The sequence below is a fragment of the Otolemur garnettii genome, unplaced genomic scaffold, assembly GCF_000181295.1.
Source record: "Otolemur garnettii isolate 467f Iridium unplaced genomic scaffold, OtoGar3 scaffold00004, whole genome shotgun sequence".
Classification (NCBI taxonomy): Eukaryota; Metazoa; Chordata; class Mammalia; order Primates; family Galagidae; genus Otolemur; species Otolemur garnettii.
In genome coordinates, this window is record NW_003852399.1 from 28,523,176 (window position 1) to 28,542,221 (window position 19,046).

Consider the following 19,046-nt stretch of genomic DNA (forward strand, 5'->3'; position numbering starts at 1 on the left):
GGTACAGAGTTTCTACTCAGGATCATGAAAAAATTCTGTACCTCTTAAGGAAAAGTATTCTATGGAAAGTAGAAGTTACCAGGAAATGGAGGAGGCAGGACTGGGGAGTCATTGCTTACTAGGTACAGAGGTAGACAGTGGTGATGACTGCACAACATTGTAAACATTGTAAATGTATGCCACTGAATGTAACTTACAAATGGTTAAAAGTGTCAATTTTATGTTATGTATCTTTTACTGCAATAAACAAATAAGTAAATAAATGCAAAGATTAGAAAGGAGGCTAAATATTTGAACCACAGTTACTAATACATTAAAAAGAAAAAAAAATTGGTTCAACATTAGAAGAGGCTAAGGCGCCAGCTACATACACCTAAGGTGGTGGGTTTGAATCCAGCCCAGGCCCGCCAAACAACAATCATGGCTGCAACAAAAAATATAGCCAGGTGTTGTGATGGGTGCCTGTGGTCCCAGCTACTTGGGAGGCTGAGGCAAGAGACTCGCTTGAGCCCAGGAGTTGGAGGTTGCTGTGAGTTGTGATGTCACAGCACTCTACCCAGGGGGACAGGTTGAGGCTTTGTCTCAAAAAAAAAAAAAAGAAAAAAACAAATTTGGATATAGTAACTCACGTACTTTTAAGAATAACATAAGATCAAGAGGTAGGTCTACTAACTTTTAAGCAGTGATGAGTATAAACAATATTTTGAGCTATCTCTTTTGTTCTAATTTGCCATGATCTGTGATCTCTAATAGTGACAAAGTACTACTTCAACTCTTATGATTTGATGCTTACAATCATAATAGAAAGAAATGCTAAATTGCAGATAGAAGTTAGCGAAACATGATGTAATTTCTTTCCAACCAAATTATGGACCCATTGAAGTCTACCTCTGGGCTCTTTGGGGCTCAATGGATCCCAGGTTTAGAATCTCCTAACTAGGACTGGGCGTGATGGTTCATGCCTATAATACTAGCACTCTGGGAGGCTGAGGCTGGTGGATGGCTTGAGCTCAGGAGTTCAAGACCAGCCTGAGCAGAGTGATACACCATCTCTACTAAAAATAGAAAAACTATCTGGGCATTGTGACAGGTGCCTATAGTCCCAAGCTACTTGGGGAACTGAGGCAAAAGGATCACTTGAGCCCAAGAGTTTGAGATTGCTGTGAGCTATGACACCATGGCACTCAACCCCAGGTCAACTGAGTGAGAGACTCTGTCTCAAAAAAAAAAAAGAATCTTCTCAACCAGATGATCTCTAAACTGTCTTCTAATTAAAACATCATGCTTTAAGAGTCACTTTTGATTTCATCTGTACATCAGGAATAAAGTCATCTCTGATCATATTTTTCTTATCCATAAATTGAGAAATCATTAAACATCTACCTCTCAAGGACTTTGAGAAGACAAGAGAGATAAGCAGAGATAAGCAATCAGTGTTTTAAAAAACTAAAGCTGTTCCATAAATGCCAGATATTATCAGAGAAACCCAAGAGTCAATAGAAACTGTTCTCTCTTCAACACACATACCCATCCCCCAGCTCTCAAATGTTTCTTCGCTAAATCACTAAAATGCCAATCAATAAAAAAGTCAAATAGATGAATGACTTTTAAAAAATTAAATTAGGTTTCAAATATATACCCCCCCACAAAGGTATCAAATCCAGATGTTTTTATGAGTGAATTTACCAGCTCTTTACAGAACAGATAATCCCTATTTTATAAAAACAATTTATTTTTATGAAACTAACTTAACTTTGATACCAAAACCAGACAGTGCAAAAATAAAGAAAAAAATTATAAGGAATACTAGCCAATTTCATTTATGAATCTAAGTACAGAAATATATTTGCAAAATAACTCTAGTAGCATATTAAAAGTACACCATGACCAGTAGGGCTTACCCCAGTAATGGAAGGATGGTTCAACATTAGAACAAAGAAAAAAGAGTTCATTGTCATGTTAATACATGAAGGAAAAGTATCCGGTAAGCTAACCTCTGAACCTGCAAGGATGGATCTTAGTCCCCTTGGTTTCACTTGCCCTTTGGAGCCTCTTAGTCAGCCCCCTTCTGACTCCTGTAGATAATAAGGTACCCCTTTAATATTTTAATGTAAAAGTGGACCCCCCAGAAACCCTGAACATTTTCATATCATTGCTCCACTGCCCCCCAGCCCAGCAGCATCTGCCAACTCTCCAGTTCCCTCCTAGGGCATCTGCCATCTGCAACATGAAGATCAAGAGTGGCCAGGGCTGGGCAAGGTGGCTCATGCCTATAATCCCAGCACTCTGGGAGGCCAAGGTGGGTGGATTGCCTGAGCTCATGGGTTCAAGACCAGCCTGAGCAAGAGCAAGACCCCATCTCTAAAAATAGCTGGGTCTTGTAGCGGGCACCTATAGTTCCAGCTACTCGGGAACCTGAGGCAAAAGAATCACTTGAGCGGAAGAGTTTGAGGTTGCTGTGAGCTATAATGTCAGGGTACTCTATGGAGTACTCTATAGAGTACTCTATGGAGGGTACTTTTTTTTTTCTCAAAAAAAAAAAAAGTGGCAGAGTCCTTTCTGCAACCCATTAAGGCCTCTTCATTTCATCCCAGTTTCCATCTATCCATCCGACAAATATTTATAGAGCATCTGTCATGTGCCAGTCAAAAATCCCCACCTTCATAGAGTTTAGATTCTGTCGGTAACTTTCCAACGTCTGCACATGGAATTGACACAGTTACTCCAGAGAACAGCAGTTCCTGTACTAAAGGGCCACGGCATTAGGAAGGTTGAGAACCACTGCCATAGAGAAACTTGTCTTTGCCCTTGCACCATAACCACATCTAAATGCAATGTTCCTAAATACAGTGTTCCTATTCCAAAACTTCCAAATACACAGGGAAAGGGTGGGTGAAGGTGTGCATGTGTGTGTTCCACAGAGTACCACCTGTTCCCCACACGGCCAGTGTGGTCAGTGTTATTAACCACATAGTGCAATGAGCAGGATTGTTAGAAAATGGGTACTCGTACTAGGCTGCCATAAGTTTGCTGGCATCTGAGACGGTCCTTTCTCCCAGCAGGACAGGCGACCCTTAAGCTCAACTCTTTATGGGCCCAGTGTCTTCCCCCTGCTAGCACAAGTACTATAACACCCCAGGAGTCTGGCAGCACCTGTAGCTCAGTGAGTAGGGCGCCAGCCACATACATCCAGGGTGGCAGGTTCAAACCCAGCCGGGGCCAGCTAAACAACAATGACAACAACAACAAAATAGCTGGGCATTGTGGCAGGCGCCTATAGTCCCAGCTACTTGGGAGGCTGAGGCAAGAGAATCTCTTAAGCCCAAGAGTTTAAGGTTGCTGTGAACTGTAATGCCACAGCACTCTACTGAGGGTGATATAGTAAGACTCTGTCTCAAAAGAAAAGAAAAGAAAAAACACCCCAGGAGTCTAATAGTCCCTGGGTACTGGGCAGGTGACAACTCCTGCAAATGGCTGGGCCCCCAAATCCAGACCATCTGCACCAAGCAGAGGGGGCACGCCTCCCTGGACAAAACTGCTTTCCCAAGGTTGCCTAGAAACAGGAGACCCCTCCAGAGAGCAGGAAGGATGAGCCCTTCACTGGAATGAGACTCACACTGCAGACCCTGACACTTCTGGGAAGTTGGGGGAATAACAGCAGACAGGGAGGTAAGATAAGCAACAAGTGCTTTGAAAAAACGCAAAGCTCTTCTATAAAAGCCAGAGGAACCCCAGAGTCAATAGGCACTGCTCTCCCCCCTCACACACCTATCCCCCAGCTCTCAGAGAATTCTTCCTAAGAAGTTTGCGATCTACAAAAACAAAACAGTAGGTATTTGTTCTTAAAGAATACACATCCCCTATTAAACATAGTTCTCAGTATTATGAAAGGTAATTTAGGCTAACAGATTAGAAAATGTAGACAAATGGGACTGTTTTTAAAGGAAAACAGCAATGACCAAAATAGACTCTAGAAGAAACAAAAATCTGAAATACACTAATGGCTTTTGAAGATATTAAATTAGTTGTCGTATATGTTCCCCTACAGAAAGCAACAAACCCAGATGGTTTTACGAGTGACCTTAGCAGGTCTTTAAAGAGTTCTCTTGTTGATCCTACCCACACATGGTCCCTGGGGTGACGGAATTTGTACCAAACCCTACAGCTTGTGACAGGCCGTGAGGCAGATACGACCCTGGCATGACCCTGAACGATATCTCCCACACTGTAGGTTCTCAATACACATTTGTGGAATAAGCGAATGAATGATAAAACCTAGGCAAATTATTAAATACAAAATAGTGTATCAGAACTAAACCACTTTAGTATTTTAAAAATCTACATAAAATTGATAGTTTCCCCATTTCTCTTCATTTTGCAGACAAATTCAAGTTTGATTAGAAGAGGAGAGTGGCCATGCCTGCTTCCTTTGGTGGGTGGGACAGTCGCACAGGGCAGCCAACAGGGGCAGTGGCATCTGGCTGCATACCGTCCTCTAAGAGGGCGAGGACACGCTTCCCCAGTGACCTCGCCAACAAGTTCCAAAGACTTCATCTTTCACTGCGCCTAGTGCTGCCTTTGGAACAATGAGATTCTCAGTACATGTTTATTCAATGAATGGGTTGAGCAGGCTGGAAGGAGCCCGGTGTCTGGGCTGGGAATTAAGAGCAGCCAATGAAAGCAGCCTCTCGCAGCCTTTGCCAGGTCTGAGCCTTTTTGGACAAGATTCCTCCGCAGTTTACTTCTCCGTCCAAACCGACTTTCAAGGCCTCCTGGGCTCATCCTCTCTGGGCTTCACGTGGTGCAAAAGCCCCGCTGTGCACACCATCCACCATCCCTCTCCGAGGGCCCCTCCGGGCTCTATGGGGCGCAGCGTGATCATCTGGTTACTCCCGAACCTTAGGTCCCGGTACATCTGGCCTTGCGGCTTCCTCTTTGATGTCCGCACTCTTGGGCTGGCTGTGGGCTCACAATCGCTTCCTCCCCCTCCCTTCCCAGCCCCACCGCCCTCTGAGCTGCCAAAATACACATATTTTCCTCCTTTCATCCTTCCATATACATCAGCCCCCCCTGGATACACTGAAAGACGTTTTGGAGCTGGTGGTTCTAATTCTTGGCTCTTGAAAACCCTGACCGGCACTGTTTCACGCCCCGGCTAGATCGTTCCCCATGGGCACTCCCAGGACTCGCTGCCGACTGGGAAAGACGGGATGGGACTCTGACAAGGGACAATGCCGCCCCTGGAGGCGTTGAGGATGCCTCCCCAACGTTTGTCAGTGACAGTTACCTCATCCTGAAGTGGGAATGTAAAGTCAACCAGAAAGGAGAAAGAGGCTATGTAGGAGCACGTCAGGAAATGACGCTGCCCTCCACGTACTGGGAAACTGACTAGCAAAGCCACTTGTGTCCCCTCCGGCCCCCCAATTCCTATGTTGAAGGCCTCACCCTACAACTTCAAAATGTATTGGGATTCGGAGTCTTTGAACAAGTGATTAAGTTAAAAATGAGTTTCATCAAGGTGGGCCCTAAATCAATGTCACTGTTGTCCCTATAGAGAGAGGAAATTTGCACACAGACAAGTAAAAAGAGAAGAGACCATGTGAAAACACACAGAGAACACGACTGTCTACAAGCCAAGGTGAGAAGCCTCAGAAGAAACCCACCCTGGCAACATCTCCATCTCAGACGTCCAGGCACCAGAATTGGGAGAAAAAAGTTTCTGCTGTTTAATCATCCAGTTTGTGGTCACTGTTATGACAGCCCTAAGAAACCAATGTGCACCTCACATCTCTAGATTTCCTACCAAGAGTACATTAAATATTCATAGCTTGATTATTCAGGCAAGTTTTGAACTAGCTCTCCTTATATTTTCAGTATCTAATACTCATTAAATGTTGAGACACTAATTTTTAAAGTGAAGATCATTTCTTTTTTTTTTTTTTTTTTTTGAGACAGAGCCTCAAGCTGTCCCCCTGGGTAGAGTGCCATGGCATTACAGCTCACAGCAACCTCCAACTCCTGGGCTCAAGCGAGTCTCCTGCCTCCGCCTCCCAAGTAGCTGGGACCACAGGCGCCCGCCACAACGCCCGGCTATTTTTTGGTTGCAGCCGGCGTTGTTGTTTGGCGGGTCCGGGCTGGGGATTCGAACCCGCCACCTTAGGTGTACGTGGCTGGCGCCTTAGCCCGTTGAGCTACAGGCGCCAAGCCGTGAAGATCATTTCTTGTCATCACTAAAAAAGAACAAAAAATATTCTTTTAGTCTTTACAGTGGTGATTTGGGAAAAGATATAAAAAGCATTTTACCAAATTGTGAGTGATCCTAACTTGCTAAATTAGGGGGGTAAAGATCTCAGCAAGCAAATGAAGACGATAAAATTTAATTCAAATAAATTTAAGGTATTCCACTTACATTAGGAAAAATACATGATAGCTATTAAATCATTATAAGGTCTGATGATTTCTGGTGACAGTAAGCGCTACGTGAATTGACCAGAAAAGCTAACTTTTTTTTTTTTTGCTGGGGCTAGGTTTGAACCCACCACCTCCAGCATATGGGGCCAGCGCCCTACTCCTTTGAGCCACAGGTGCTGCCCTACCTATAATCTTCATTAATTCACTTAACATTGCTAGAAATGCCACATATATAACCAATTATGTACGTTGCCAGCCATTTTAATAATGTCTCAATTTCTCCCTTCATTAAAAAACATTGCCTCAAATGCTTCTAAGGCACATCTTAGAAAGCAAATACAGGATGCTTTTTCTTTTCTTTTCTTTTTTAACGAAGGAGAAAGTCCTTATGCCCCAGGTCATCTCCTAATTCTACAGGCACTCCATAGAATCCTGGAATATCATGATTTGCATGTTAGAAATTTATTTAAGCCTCTGCACACAAGGTGATCGATAGCCCCAGTGCACCAAGAAGCAATGCTTTTCCTTTGTGGGTGAATCCAGTGGCTACGAAGTTTCATATAGGAGAAAAAGGTGTTCCCTGGAAAGCACAGGTGTTTGGATCTGAATTGCCTCTTTAAGGTCTTACTAACAAATCTGAACCCTTTGGCAACACAGCCTTCAGAGAGCCCCTGCATCTTCTGTTTTACAACCTAAGTAAACTACATGTAAACTACATCCTTAGTTCTTTCCACTATTTTCCATATGCCCTGGATTTAGAAACCTTTAGATGGTTCCCCTCTAGATACTCTCCTCTTTGCTCATTTGTCAGTTTTTTTCTCCTCCTGCAGGTATTCATGGGAAGCCTGCTATGTTCCAGGCCCCTCACGGAGCCTTGCTATGCCATGATGAACCGCATAGACAATTAAGCAAGCAATTGCTCACGGGCTAAGTGCAGTGATGGGGACATATGGCATGCTGTGGGATTGCATAGTTGGGGTATTATATCCCAACCTAGAAGATTAGAAACACTTCCATTGAGACCTAAAAAATGAGTCCAATTCAGTTGGATGAAACAGAGGGAGTAAGATTGTAGAAAAAGGTTTAAGTGGATGAAACAGCAAATTAGCTTCTAGAATTCTACCCCTGGTTGTGCAGTAGTTCGTCGACCTTGCACAAGACATTGAACTTCTCTGTTCTTCATCTGTAAAACAGAGATAATAGAATGAAGTATGAACTGGCTAGCACAGTGCCTGGCACCTATAGCTATTGTTAAGGAGTTAGGGAGACCAGGGACATGATTGTCTACCGATGGATAAGGCTGTATTTGGTGTTCCCCAAAAGTACCAGCTAGCAAAGGAAAGAATGATGTCACTCACTGAGAGGGTAACCCCCACTCTACCCACACACATGTACATGCCCTATAGGCACAAAACACATGGGTGAGCTAAGGAGAAACATCAAGGAACTGAGGGACACAACGAGGGAGGGGGAGAGGTTTGCAGGTGAGAGATAAAGGAAGGTGAAAGAAAGAGAAGGGGATAAAGAAAGAGTTTAATCGAAAAGAGAAAGGGAGAAAGAAGGGGGAGAGAGAATCTGTGATAGGAAAAAAAATCAAGTTGTTTATGCCCTGGGTAGGAAAGCTTTTAACTTTGTGGCTTATTGAAAGTCAGATATTGTGCTGTTGGGGGTTCTCCCAGCATTAATCACAAGATAGGTGTGAAGAATCTTACTTCATATGGTTTATAAAAAATGATTGATAACAGAGAAGTTGGTGTATACATTGAACAGAGCACTGGCATGAAGGGTGCATTTAATGGGAACAGCACGCCTGTGCTGAGCAGCGGCCATGAGAGTCCCTCCATTGGGTCCAAATTCCAGATTTCCTGCAGAGGATGCAGCAGCCGAGCACTGAACAAGAAAGGGGTTGACTTCAAAGGTGTTATTTTTTTTAAAGCCTTCACTATATTTAAAACAAGGGATGGCATGGGTGCAAGGCTTGTGCCTATAATCCTAGCACTTTGGGAGGCTGAGGTTGGAGGATCCCTTGAGGCTGGGAGTTTGAGATGAGTCTGACCACATAGCAAGACCCTATCTCTACAAAAAAATAGATAAAATTAGGGCAGTGCCTGTGGCTCAAAGGAGTAAGGCGCCAGCCCCATATGCTGGAGGTGGTGGGTTCAAACCCAGCCCTGGCCAAAAACTAAAAAAAAAAAAAAAAAAAAAATAGATAAAATTAGGTAGGTAGATCTGGTGGCAGCATGCCTGTAGTCCCAACTACCTGGAAGGCTAAGGCAGGAGTATTACTTAAGCCCAGGAGTTGGAGGCTGCAGTGAGCTATGATCTTAACGCTGCCCTTCAGCCTGAGTGAGTGAGAACCCCATCTCTTTAAAATAATGTACGCTGTCTGCATCCATTTTAATTTGTACAATCAGTTCTGATGATAAAGACACATGCCAGCCACTCTATTCTGTAGATTTATGTTGCTAATCACTATATGGTAAGAGGTTGGCTCTTGTATAGAGACCCATCTTTCGCCAACTCCCCATAAAATAAGAAAATGCTTGAAGATTACTTTCAAAGCTTCAGAAAAGATAAACCCAGACTCCAATTAATGTATACTCCACAGCTGCGATTTTCCCTGCAGACGTCACTGATCTTGAACTGCCTTTCTGGCACACGCCCCACAGCGTCTCCTCCTGAGATCTTTTCCCATCACCCATTCCCGTGTTGTAGAGTTCGCTTCTGCAATGATTCTCAAACTGAGATCTCCAGAAATGCAGCTTCTCAGGCCCTAACCCAGACCTACTGAATAAGACACTGGGAATGAGTGCAGTAATCTGTATTCTAACAAGCCTTCCCGAAGCTTCTGATTTACTATTAAGTTTGAGAATCCCGGCTCTGCTGCCTGATCTGACCACCAGCCCTGAGCTGTTGCCTGACCTACCACTCAGGGTGCCATCTCACGACTTCTCTCTTCTCCAGACTATGCTACCTCCTGGCTCGCCTACCTGGGGAAAGTGAAAGAAAGAGAGGATTTCACCACATGCCCCACACAGAAGGGCATCAGGATGCAACAGAATTAGTGACATCGCCACACCCTAGATGAGACCTAAGGGATCACTGAGTTCAAACTCCTCCTTTTATAGATAAATAAACCAAGTCCCAGAGAAGAAAACAGCTTGCCCAGGTCTATAGCTAAAGAAGATAAATCCAGTCTGGAATCATCCCCAATGAGGACAAAATCAGCCATCTCTATGTCTCATTCACTCAGCTGCTCAATACACACTGAGCTGTGGACAGGACCAAAGCCAGGGCTGAAGGTCAGTGGAACCAGCAGCGGCAGCCCCTCTAAACACAGAGGCATTTTATGGTCTGCACAAAGACTCATGGTCAAGGAGCAAGCAGGGGCTGAAATCACCATGTTCAAGTACATAAGGTGCCTTTTTCTTTGCTCCAAGGCACATCTGACCCTAAGCCATGTACCATTTCCGTGAAGGAGCTAGGGATTGGGCACCTTTTTTGCCTTGCTGAGGTTTGCAGAAGCCTTGACAAGTTTGCCAAATTGCTTAACCTCTCTAAGCATCAGCTTCTTTGTCTGAAAATAGGCTATAATGATTACCACCAGGCAGCATTTCCCCCTCCCAGGGAATTAAGCAAGAGAACACACCCCAGCTCACAGCGGGGGCTCACTCAGTAAATGAGAGCTGTCTTCCATAGGTGCTGTGAGAAATGAAAAATACGCAGCCCTATCTTCAAGGGAGTTACAGTCTAGTGGTAAAAATGAGACAAGTGCAAAAATAACTAAAATACGAATCCCTCTGAGGTAGGTACCGCCGTTCCTCTTTGGAATGTAAGGCAGACAGGGTTGGTGCCTTGGCAGAGGACCTGCAGTGTGTGTGGTCAGTTTAGGGAGGGCATTGCCTGGCTGCGGGTGAGAGGAGGCAGCGTTAGACCTGGTCCCGAATGATAATGTGTCTTGGCAGAGGAAGGGTATTCCAGTTGTAAGGAAGAAGATGAACAAAGCCCTGGACAGCTCAGGGAAGGAGGCAAAAGTTCTAACCATGGCAAAGTGGCTTCAGTGGATGTAAGACTGGTGGCTTCAATGAGTCAGTCTAGGTAAAAACTTCCATGTCTTCCAAGAGCAGGACATTCTTATGTTCAATTCCCTAGGCCAGCCAACTCCTTCTGACATATTGCTATAATAATTTAGAAGGTTTCAGCTCCTGAAATGTGAAATGAAACACATTGCAATTGTACTATTAGTAATATTTTGATGTCAGGATTATTTAGAGATATTAGGTTGGTACAAAAGTAATTACAGTTTAGGCCAGGCGCAGTGGCTCATGCCTGCAATCCCAGCACTCTGGGAGGCCAAGGCAGGTGGATTGCTTGAGCTCAGGAGTTCAAGACCAGCCAGAGCAAGAGTAAGACCCCTTCTCTACTAAGAATAGAAAAATTAGCAGATGCCTACAGTCCCAGCTACTTGGGAGGCTGAGGCAAGAGGATTGCTTGAACCCAAGAGTTTGAGGTGGCTGTGAGCTATGACACCACAGCACTCTACCCAGGGCGACAGAGTGAGACTCTGTCTTAAAAAAAAAAAAAAGTAATTGCAGTTTTGAACCACGAATTTTAAATGAGTATAAAGAGGCTCAAACACATCTTTATTAATCTAAATAGGCACCATTACAATGAACACATTGTTGCCAATGAGAAGTAAATTTGTTTATTCCTGTAGTGTAAAAATCCATGCTCCGGGATTCAATGAACTCTTGGAAACCATTTTCTGCATCCTGCTGGTTGTGGAAGCATTTTCTCTGCAAAAGTTGCTGAGATGCTTGAAGAAGTGGTAATTGGCTGTCAAAAGGTCAAGTAGATATGATGGATGAGGCAAAACTTCACAGCCCAATTCATTCAACTTTTGAAGCCTTGGATGTGTGACATATCTGTGGGCACTGTCATGGAGAATTGGGTCCTTCCTGTTGACCAGTGCTGGCTGCAGGCGTTGTAGTTTTCAGTGCATCTCATCAATTTGCTGAACATACTTCTCAGATGTAATGGTTTCCCCAGGATTCAGAAAGTTGTGATGGATCAGATGGGAGACCACCAAACAGTAACCATGACATTTTTTTTTTTTTAAGAGACAGCGTCTCACTTTATTGCCCTCCATAGACTGCCGTGGTGTCACAGCTCACAGCTCACACTCCTGGGTTTAGGCAATTCGCTTGCCTCAGCCTCACGAGTAGCTGGGACTACAGGTGCCCGCCACAACACATGGCTATTTTTTGTTGCAGTTTGGCAGGGGCCAGGTTCGAACCCACCACCCTCACTATATAGGGCCAGTGCCCTACCCACTGAGCCACAGGCACCACCCACCTTTTTCTTTCCTTTTTTTTTTTTTTTTAGGAGAGTCTCACTCTATTACCCTGGGTAAAGTGCTGTGGCATCAGGCTTTACAGCAACCTCAAACTCTTTGAGCTCAAGTGATCTTCTTGCCTCAACGCTTGCCACAATGCCCAGCTATTTTTAGAGATGGGGTCTCACTCTTGCTCAGGCTGGTCTTGAACTGGAGCTCAGGCAATCTACCCACCTCAGCGTCCCAGAGTGCTAGGATTACAGGCATGAGCCACTGTGTCTGGCCTGATCGTGACCCTTTTTTGGTGCCAGTTTGGCTTTAGGAAGTGCTTTAGAGGTTCTTCTTGTTCCAACCACTGAGCTGGTTGGTATAAAACCCACTTTTCGTGGCATGTCACGATGAAGAAATGGTTCTTTGTTGTTGTGTAGAATCAGAGAGGATGACACTTGAAAACAATGATTGCTCTGGTTTTCGGTCAGCACGTGAGGCACCCTTTTTCACCTTTCCAATTTGCTTTAAGTGCTGAACAACCCTGGAGTGGTCAGCCTTCAATTCTTTTGCAACTTCTCATGTGGCTGGTCATATGATCCTTATCTTCAAGGAGCTCAACTCCTTTGCAAAACTTCTTGAACCACCACTACGGGGTGCTGAGGTTAGCACTTCCTGGGCCAGATGTGTTGCTGGTGTAGTGAGTTATCTCAGCTGCTTCTGAACTCAAATAAGGAAATCACTCAGATTTGTTTTTTGTCTAACACCATCTCCATAGACCAAAATAAATATAAAATAAACAGCAAGTAATAAGTCATTAGCAAAAAATCATAAAGCGAGAAATTCACATTAAAATGATGTATAACATAACCACATTATTAAGAATTTATTCCAGTATCAAATGGTGAATTTCAACAATGCAAAAACCACAATTACTGGCTCGGCACCCACAGCACAGTGGTTACAGCACCAGCCACATACACCAAAGTTAGCGGGTTCGAACCCAGCCAGGGCCAGCTAACCAACAATGACAACTGCAACAAAAAATAGCTGGGCGTTGTGGTGGGCTATTGGGAGGCTGAGGCAAGAGAATCACTTGAGTCCAAGAGTTTGAGATTGCTATGAGCCATGATGCCACGGCACAGCATAGCAAAAAAAACCCAACACAATTACTTTTGCAAATAAGTGCCTTATTTACATACTGAGATTTCTAAAGAGCAGAATTTGGGGCTGCATGAAATGAATCCTTAGATTTTCTTCACTAGCTTTATTTTTAAGGAGTTATTTAACTGGTAGGATTAGTTTTACTACTCTCAAGGCTCCTTTCTACCTGGGAACACCTCTGGAATTCTTCCTGGGAAGGGAGCTCAGACTCCCCACCCCCTGACCAGACTACAGGGCGAGCCTCCTTTTAAATTCTTGCCACAAAGCGCTCTCTTAAAACAAAAACGTAAATTCCAAGCGGGGGATACTGATCCACAGGGGAATCTATAAGGAAAGAAAAAGGTTTCAAGGTGAGTTAGTAGAAATCAAGTGAGCTGGGTTGGTGAATTTAAAAAAGAATGCGCATATCAACAACCTCATAAAAGAGAAAAAGCAAACAGGGAGAGCAAGCTGGCAGAATGTGGAGTGGTGTGTGGAATGAGGGGGCCAAGAATACTTGGGAGGGGGTTAAGGTTTCCCAAAAGGCTGGCATGCCCCATTGGTTGCCCTGGAGACAGGTACACCCCTCATAGGACAAGGATTTTAAAAAGAGAAAAGACGGGCAGAAATAAAGCGATAAAACAAGCAGTAATTGGGGTGAGGCAATATAGCTCCAGTTCCCACCCCAGGGCCTAGAAGGAGTTCAGAAGGGAATGGGTGCCGCTGATCAAGGATGGGTCAGGGGAAGAATCCAAACAGCCCACTGCTCTACGCCACCTGCCACCATCATTGTCTGGCAGAGTCCAAGGCCTGGAGCGTGTGCTCCTTCATTCTCCTGTTGACCTGGCTCAGAGCTGCCCTCCACTAGTTAGTTTGCTGGTTAGATCCCTGCCATTTGCCACTGCCCCTGGGCTCTTCCACCTTGAGTCTGTGCAGAGGGCACAGTGGGAGCAAAGTCAAAGTGATGATGCTGATCTGTTTATTCCTCCACAGGCTCCCAACCTGCAACATGGAGTTCAAACTTGCTGGAGCCCCCACAGCTTGTCTTCAGCTCAGACCACCTGCCTGATGAACAGCCTGCAGTCCCCTGTGCCTTGTCCAGGCCCCACTGCCACGCTGCACCCTCCCTCCTCTGCTGCCTGCTCATCCCTAAGGGCTCCATGTAGTCGTGACCTTCACTGGGAACAATTCCCTTAAACCTGCCACTTAAACTGTGGTTTGGGGGAACTCTAGGGGTCCCTTTCAGAGGGTCTAGGAGGTCAGAACTATTTTCATGACACTAATGTTTGTCTTTTATACTTCCATTCTTTCATGAGTACAACAGTTTACTGATGTGGTTTTAGATTAGTTTAAGGAACTACCAATTGTCAAGTTTTGGTGTAGTATCAAAAAATATCCACAATTATATGAAAAGGCTATTAAAGTACTCTTCTTTTTTCCAACTACATATTTGTTTAAGGCCATGTTTGGTTGTTTTTTTTTTTAATATAATCTAACCGAAATAACATTTTATACCAGATTGAATGAATGAAAAATGAGACCAGCCTGAGCAAGAGTGAGACCCCCATCTCTACAAAACGTAGAAAAATTAGCTAGGCATTGTGGTGTACACCTGAAGTCTCAGCTACTAGGGAGGCTGAGGCAGGAGGACCCCTTGAGCCCAGGAGTTTGAGGTGTCAGTGAGCTATGATGATGCCACTGCACTCCAGCCTGGGAGACAGAGGGAGATACTATCTCAAAAAAAATAAATAAATAAAAGAGAGAGAGAGAAAGAGGGGGAGATAAAAAAGGGAATCCAGCTATCTTCCATCAGCCAGACATTAAACAGATTTGCAAAAATGTAAAAAGGTACCACGTCTCTCACTAATTTTTTCTTTTTTTTTTTTTTTTTTTTGAGACAGAACCTCAAGCTGTCACCCTGTGGCATCACAGCTCACAGCAACCTCCAACTCCTGGGCTCAAGTGATTCTCTTGCCTCTGAGGCTTCCCAAGTAGCTGGGACTACAGGCGCTCACCACAATGCCTGGCTATTTTTTTGGTTGCAGACAAAAAATAATCATTGTTGTTTGGCAGGCCCAGGTTGGATTTGAACCGACCAGCTTAGGGGTATGTGGCTGGCGCCTTAGCTGCTTGAGCCACAGGTGCTGAGCCATTAATTTTTTTTTTATTATTTATAAAATATAGTTTTATACACATAGAATATTAATTTTATTTTTAAACTGATTAACAATTTTTGAAAGTTTCTCATTTTATTTTTAATCCAATAAATGTGAGTAGCTCTAACCCACATAAACAAAAGTTCTTTAGGCTAGATACAGTGGCTCACACCTGTAATCCCAGTCCTTTCCAAGGCTAAGGTGGGAGGATCGCTTAAGGTCAGGAATTTGAGAAATGGGTAACACAGTGAGACCCCACAACACAAACAAAATAGAAAAGTTAGCTCAGTATGGTGACATGTTTGTAATCTCACCTACTCAGGCGGCTGAGGCTGGAGGATCCCTTGAGCCCAGGAGTCTGAGGTTGCTGTGAGCTGTGATGATGCCAAGAGCTGCACTCTAGCCAAGGTAACACAGCCAGACTCTAATCTCAAAAATAAATAAATAAAAGCTCTTTGGGATCCTTAATAACTGTTGAGTATAAAAGGAAGGATCCTGTGACCAAAGAGCCTGAGAACCACTACCTTATACCAAGTGCACTGTAACACTGATATGATAAGCCTCTACTGTTCCACACAGATCCAGCTTTTTACATGCCTGTCTCTCCCACCATGCTGTGCATTTCTGGATGGTGCTTATTCATCGTAAACACTACCCCAAGCCCAGGATCTGGCACAGAAGAGAAATTCCAGATAAATGAAGGAGGTAAGAGCTAAGCCCACAATGACAGACATCACAGGTGTGACCAACAAGGTATTCACAGGATGGGTAAATAAATGCATGCATTATTTTTTTAACGGAGTCAAGTCGTTATGGTGCCTCTGACATAAATTTAGATATAAAACAAAAACATTTTTTAAAAGCCAGAAAATTGAAACAAAAAATTAATCTGAGAAACAATTCTGCTGTTTCTACTCCATTAAACTTTCAGACACTGAAAGCAAGCAAGTAACCAGTGAGATGACATCATGCTGGTGGACACCATAAATGTTGTATGGCCAAAATGATTTGCCACGAATAATCAGCCTGAGCAATGTTCTGAACAACAGCACTAACAACTCCCCCAAAAGCCAAGAAAAGCAAATAACACACCTAAAACGGAGGATACCGTATTCTAAGAAGGAAGAGGTCAGCCCATCTGGGCAAGGACTACCAATGAGCACACTTCCCAGAGCAGATGGCTCTTGTGAACACTGACCACAGTCATAGTGTTTGCCTTCTGGATTCATGATTCTCACTCAGCCATGTTCACAAGCCCAGCGGCCCCAGCATGTCTACTCGTGGGAACAGAAACACGCATGCCCACTTCTAGTCCTGGGGTGGGGGAGACAGGCTGTGTCCCATCCTCTTTGTCCCTGACACATTCTCCAGCAAAATGAGGAAAAGAATCAATCCTGGATAGGGGATTAATACCTTTAGCAAAACAGGTTTCTCTCTTATCTCAGAACACAAAGGTTACAGTTCAGAGCCTGACCTCAGGGTGAAGGAGGAGGATGGTAAATGCTGGCAGCCACAGAAAGCTGGGTGGGGTGTGTGTGAGCCTGCAAGAGAAAGAAAGAGAGAGGAAGGACCAGGAAGGCCAGGGGTAGGGTGCATATGTGAGAGAGAGAGGAAGGAGTATGCTTTTCCAGCTAAGTGTGCAGTCGGCTCACCCAGAGACCAGCCCTATGAGAAACCCAAGCGTGCAATCACTGCTGATGATCTAGAAATCAGGCATTTTCAGTTATATACATAGAGAGAGAGAGATGTTTATCATCTTGAAATTTGTTTTTTAAAAACCCTTTAATTAACATACTAAACATTTCCCAGTCCCTTTCACATGTTTATGTCACCATGGAAACAGGGTGCCTCCCCAGGAGACAGCAGACAAGTAAGAAGCATCATTGCTGCTGGGGTCTGTTCAATCAACATCAGTGAAGATTCTGACCTCTCAAAGCAGGGCTCTTTGGTCCCTTTGGTTCCTGATTTTAAGTGCAATGCTGAGGCTACCCCATCCTGCATAGTCCCCTCAGTAGCCCTCATAGAGGTCAGATACCAGTGGCTGGCCAACAAGGTGTAAATGTAAAATACAGTTTTAGAGAACTTTGTAGAATGATAGTTATAATAAAGCTTTCACTCAGTGTATACCTACAATTTAGGCCTCACAAAAATGATCCAAAGTAGGCATTAACATTCCTATTTTATATGAAGGAATTGAACCTCAGAGGTTGCATTGCCTAAGTATATACATCTGGTCATCTGGTAAGCAGCAGAGGCAGGACTTGAACTCAGCTCTTATTTATTTATTTATTTATTTATTTTTGAGACAGAGTCTCACTCTTTTGCCCTGGGTACAGTGCCATGGCATCAGCATAGCTCACAACAACCTCGAACTCCTGGGTGATCTTCTTGCCTTAGTGATCTTCTTGCCTTAGCCTCCTGAGTAGCTGGAACTACAGGTGCTGACCATGATGCCTGGCTAACTTTTTTTTTTTTCAGTAGAGACAGGGTCTTGCTCTTGCTCAGGCTTGTCTTGAACTCCTGAGCTCAAGCAATCCACCTGCTTCCGCCACCCGGAGTACTAGTGGCTAGGGTGTGAGCCACCGCACCTGGTTTAAACTCAGGTCTATGCCAAAACCCACTCTCTTTCCAATGGCCAAGCTTCTTAGACCTCTGCCTGCCAGGCTTACCAGAGCCCTTGTGTAGAACCAGCTGTTCCATCTATATTCTGTGCATTCTCATGACATTTCCTGTCTCTCCCGAGAATTCTTTTTAAAAGAAAAAACTTTACCTGAAGAAAACATGTTCACCAGACCAGAATAACAGACCCCTGGCATATGCCATTCTTGATATCTCAATTCTGCTTATAAGCCCCCACCTCTCCTCTGTGCATGCTGCATTTCCCTGCCACCACACGGGGAAGCATTATTAACAGATCCAACAAAAATGTTTTTTTTCAGGCGGCACCCATAGCTCAGTGGGTAGGGTGCCGGCCACATACACCAAGGCTGGCAGGTTCAAACCCTGCCTGGGCCAGCAAAAAAACAATGACAACTACAACAAAAAAATAGCTGGGCATTGTAGTGGGCACCTGTAGTCCCGGCTACTGGGGAGGCTGAGGCAAGAGAATCGCTTAAGCCTAAGAGTTGGAGGTTGCTGTGAGCTGTGACATCACAGCACTCTACCCAGGGTGACAGCTTGAGACTCTGTCTCAAAAAAGAAAAAAAAAGTTTTTTCATGACATCTTTGTCCGGATAAACTCAATAAGGGTATTTTCAGATGAAAAATTTTGTTCTGGGGCTCGGCGCCTGTGGCTCAAGTGGCTAAGGCGCCAGCCACATACACCTAAGGTGGCAGGTTCGAATCCAGCTCGGGCCCACCAAACAACAATGACGGCTGCAACCAAAAAATAGCCAGGCATTGTGGCGGGCGCCTGTGGTCCGAGCTACTCGGGAGGCTGAGGCAGGAGACTCGCTTAAGCCCAGGAGTTGGGAGATTGCTGTGAGCTGTGATGCCATGGCACTCTACCCAGGGGGACAGCTTGAGGCTCTGTCTCAAAAAGGAAAAAGAAAAATTTTGCTCTGCATATTGGAGAAAAATCATGAGCCTCAGATTAAACTGAAGGCTTCAAAATAGAAAAGGTTTGGTTTTATTTTGAGTGCCTGTGCACAACCATATCCTGCACTCGGGACGCACCTGTTACCAATGACACCCTGGCCCCTGCACACCCAATAGAGGACCCAGGGATAGGAGAGCTTCTCCAAAGGATGCCAGACCCCATGTCTGGACAACCCCTTCTGCAGGTGGGGCCCCTTACTCACCCAGGAGGGCCGTCTGGGGGTGGGTCCGAGTGTGTCTGCCTCTAGAGGTGGCCCTCTCATGTGGTCGCTGCCTGGCCTCCACGGGGACGAGGAGGGCCTGTCCAAGGATCAGCAGAAAACAGCTGGCGAGCATCTTTTCCATTTTCAAGATAAGGAAGGGGGTGAAGCTGTGACAAACACAACAGAGAAGGGGGCAGGGTGAGATTTCTGGGT

The 19,046-nt window shown here is 44.7% G+C and overlaps 1 protein-coding gene across 1 annotated transcript in view; it reads right to left on the reverse strand.

Moving 5' to 3' along the window:
- Window positions 1-19,046, reverse strand: part of MATN2 (matrilin 2) — a 147,285-nt gene that overhangs the window by 110,859 nt on the left and 17,380 nt on the right. Inside the window, exon 2 of the mRNA XM_003782459.3 lies at window positions 18,834-19,000. Coding sequence (XP_003782507.2) covers window positions 18,834-19,000 — 167 coding nt within the window. The remainder of the gene's footprint in view (window positions 1-18,833; window positions 19,001-19,046) is intronic.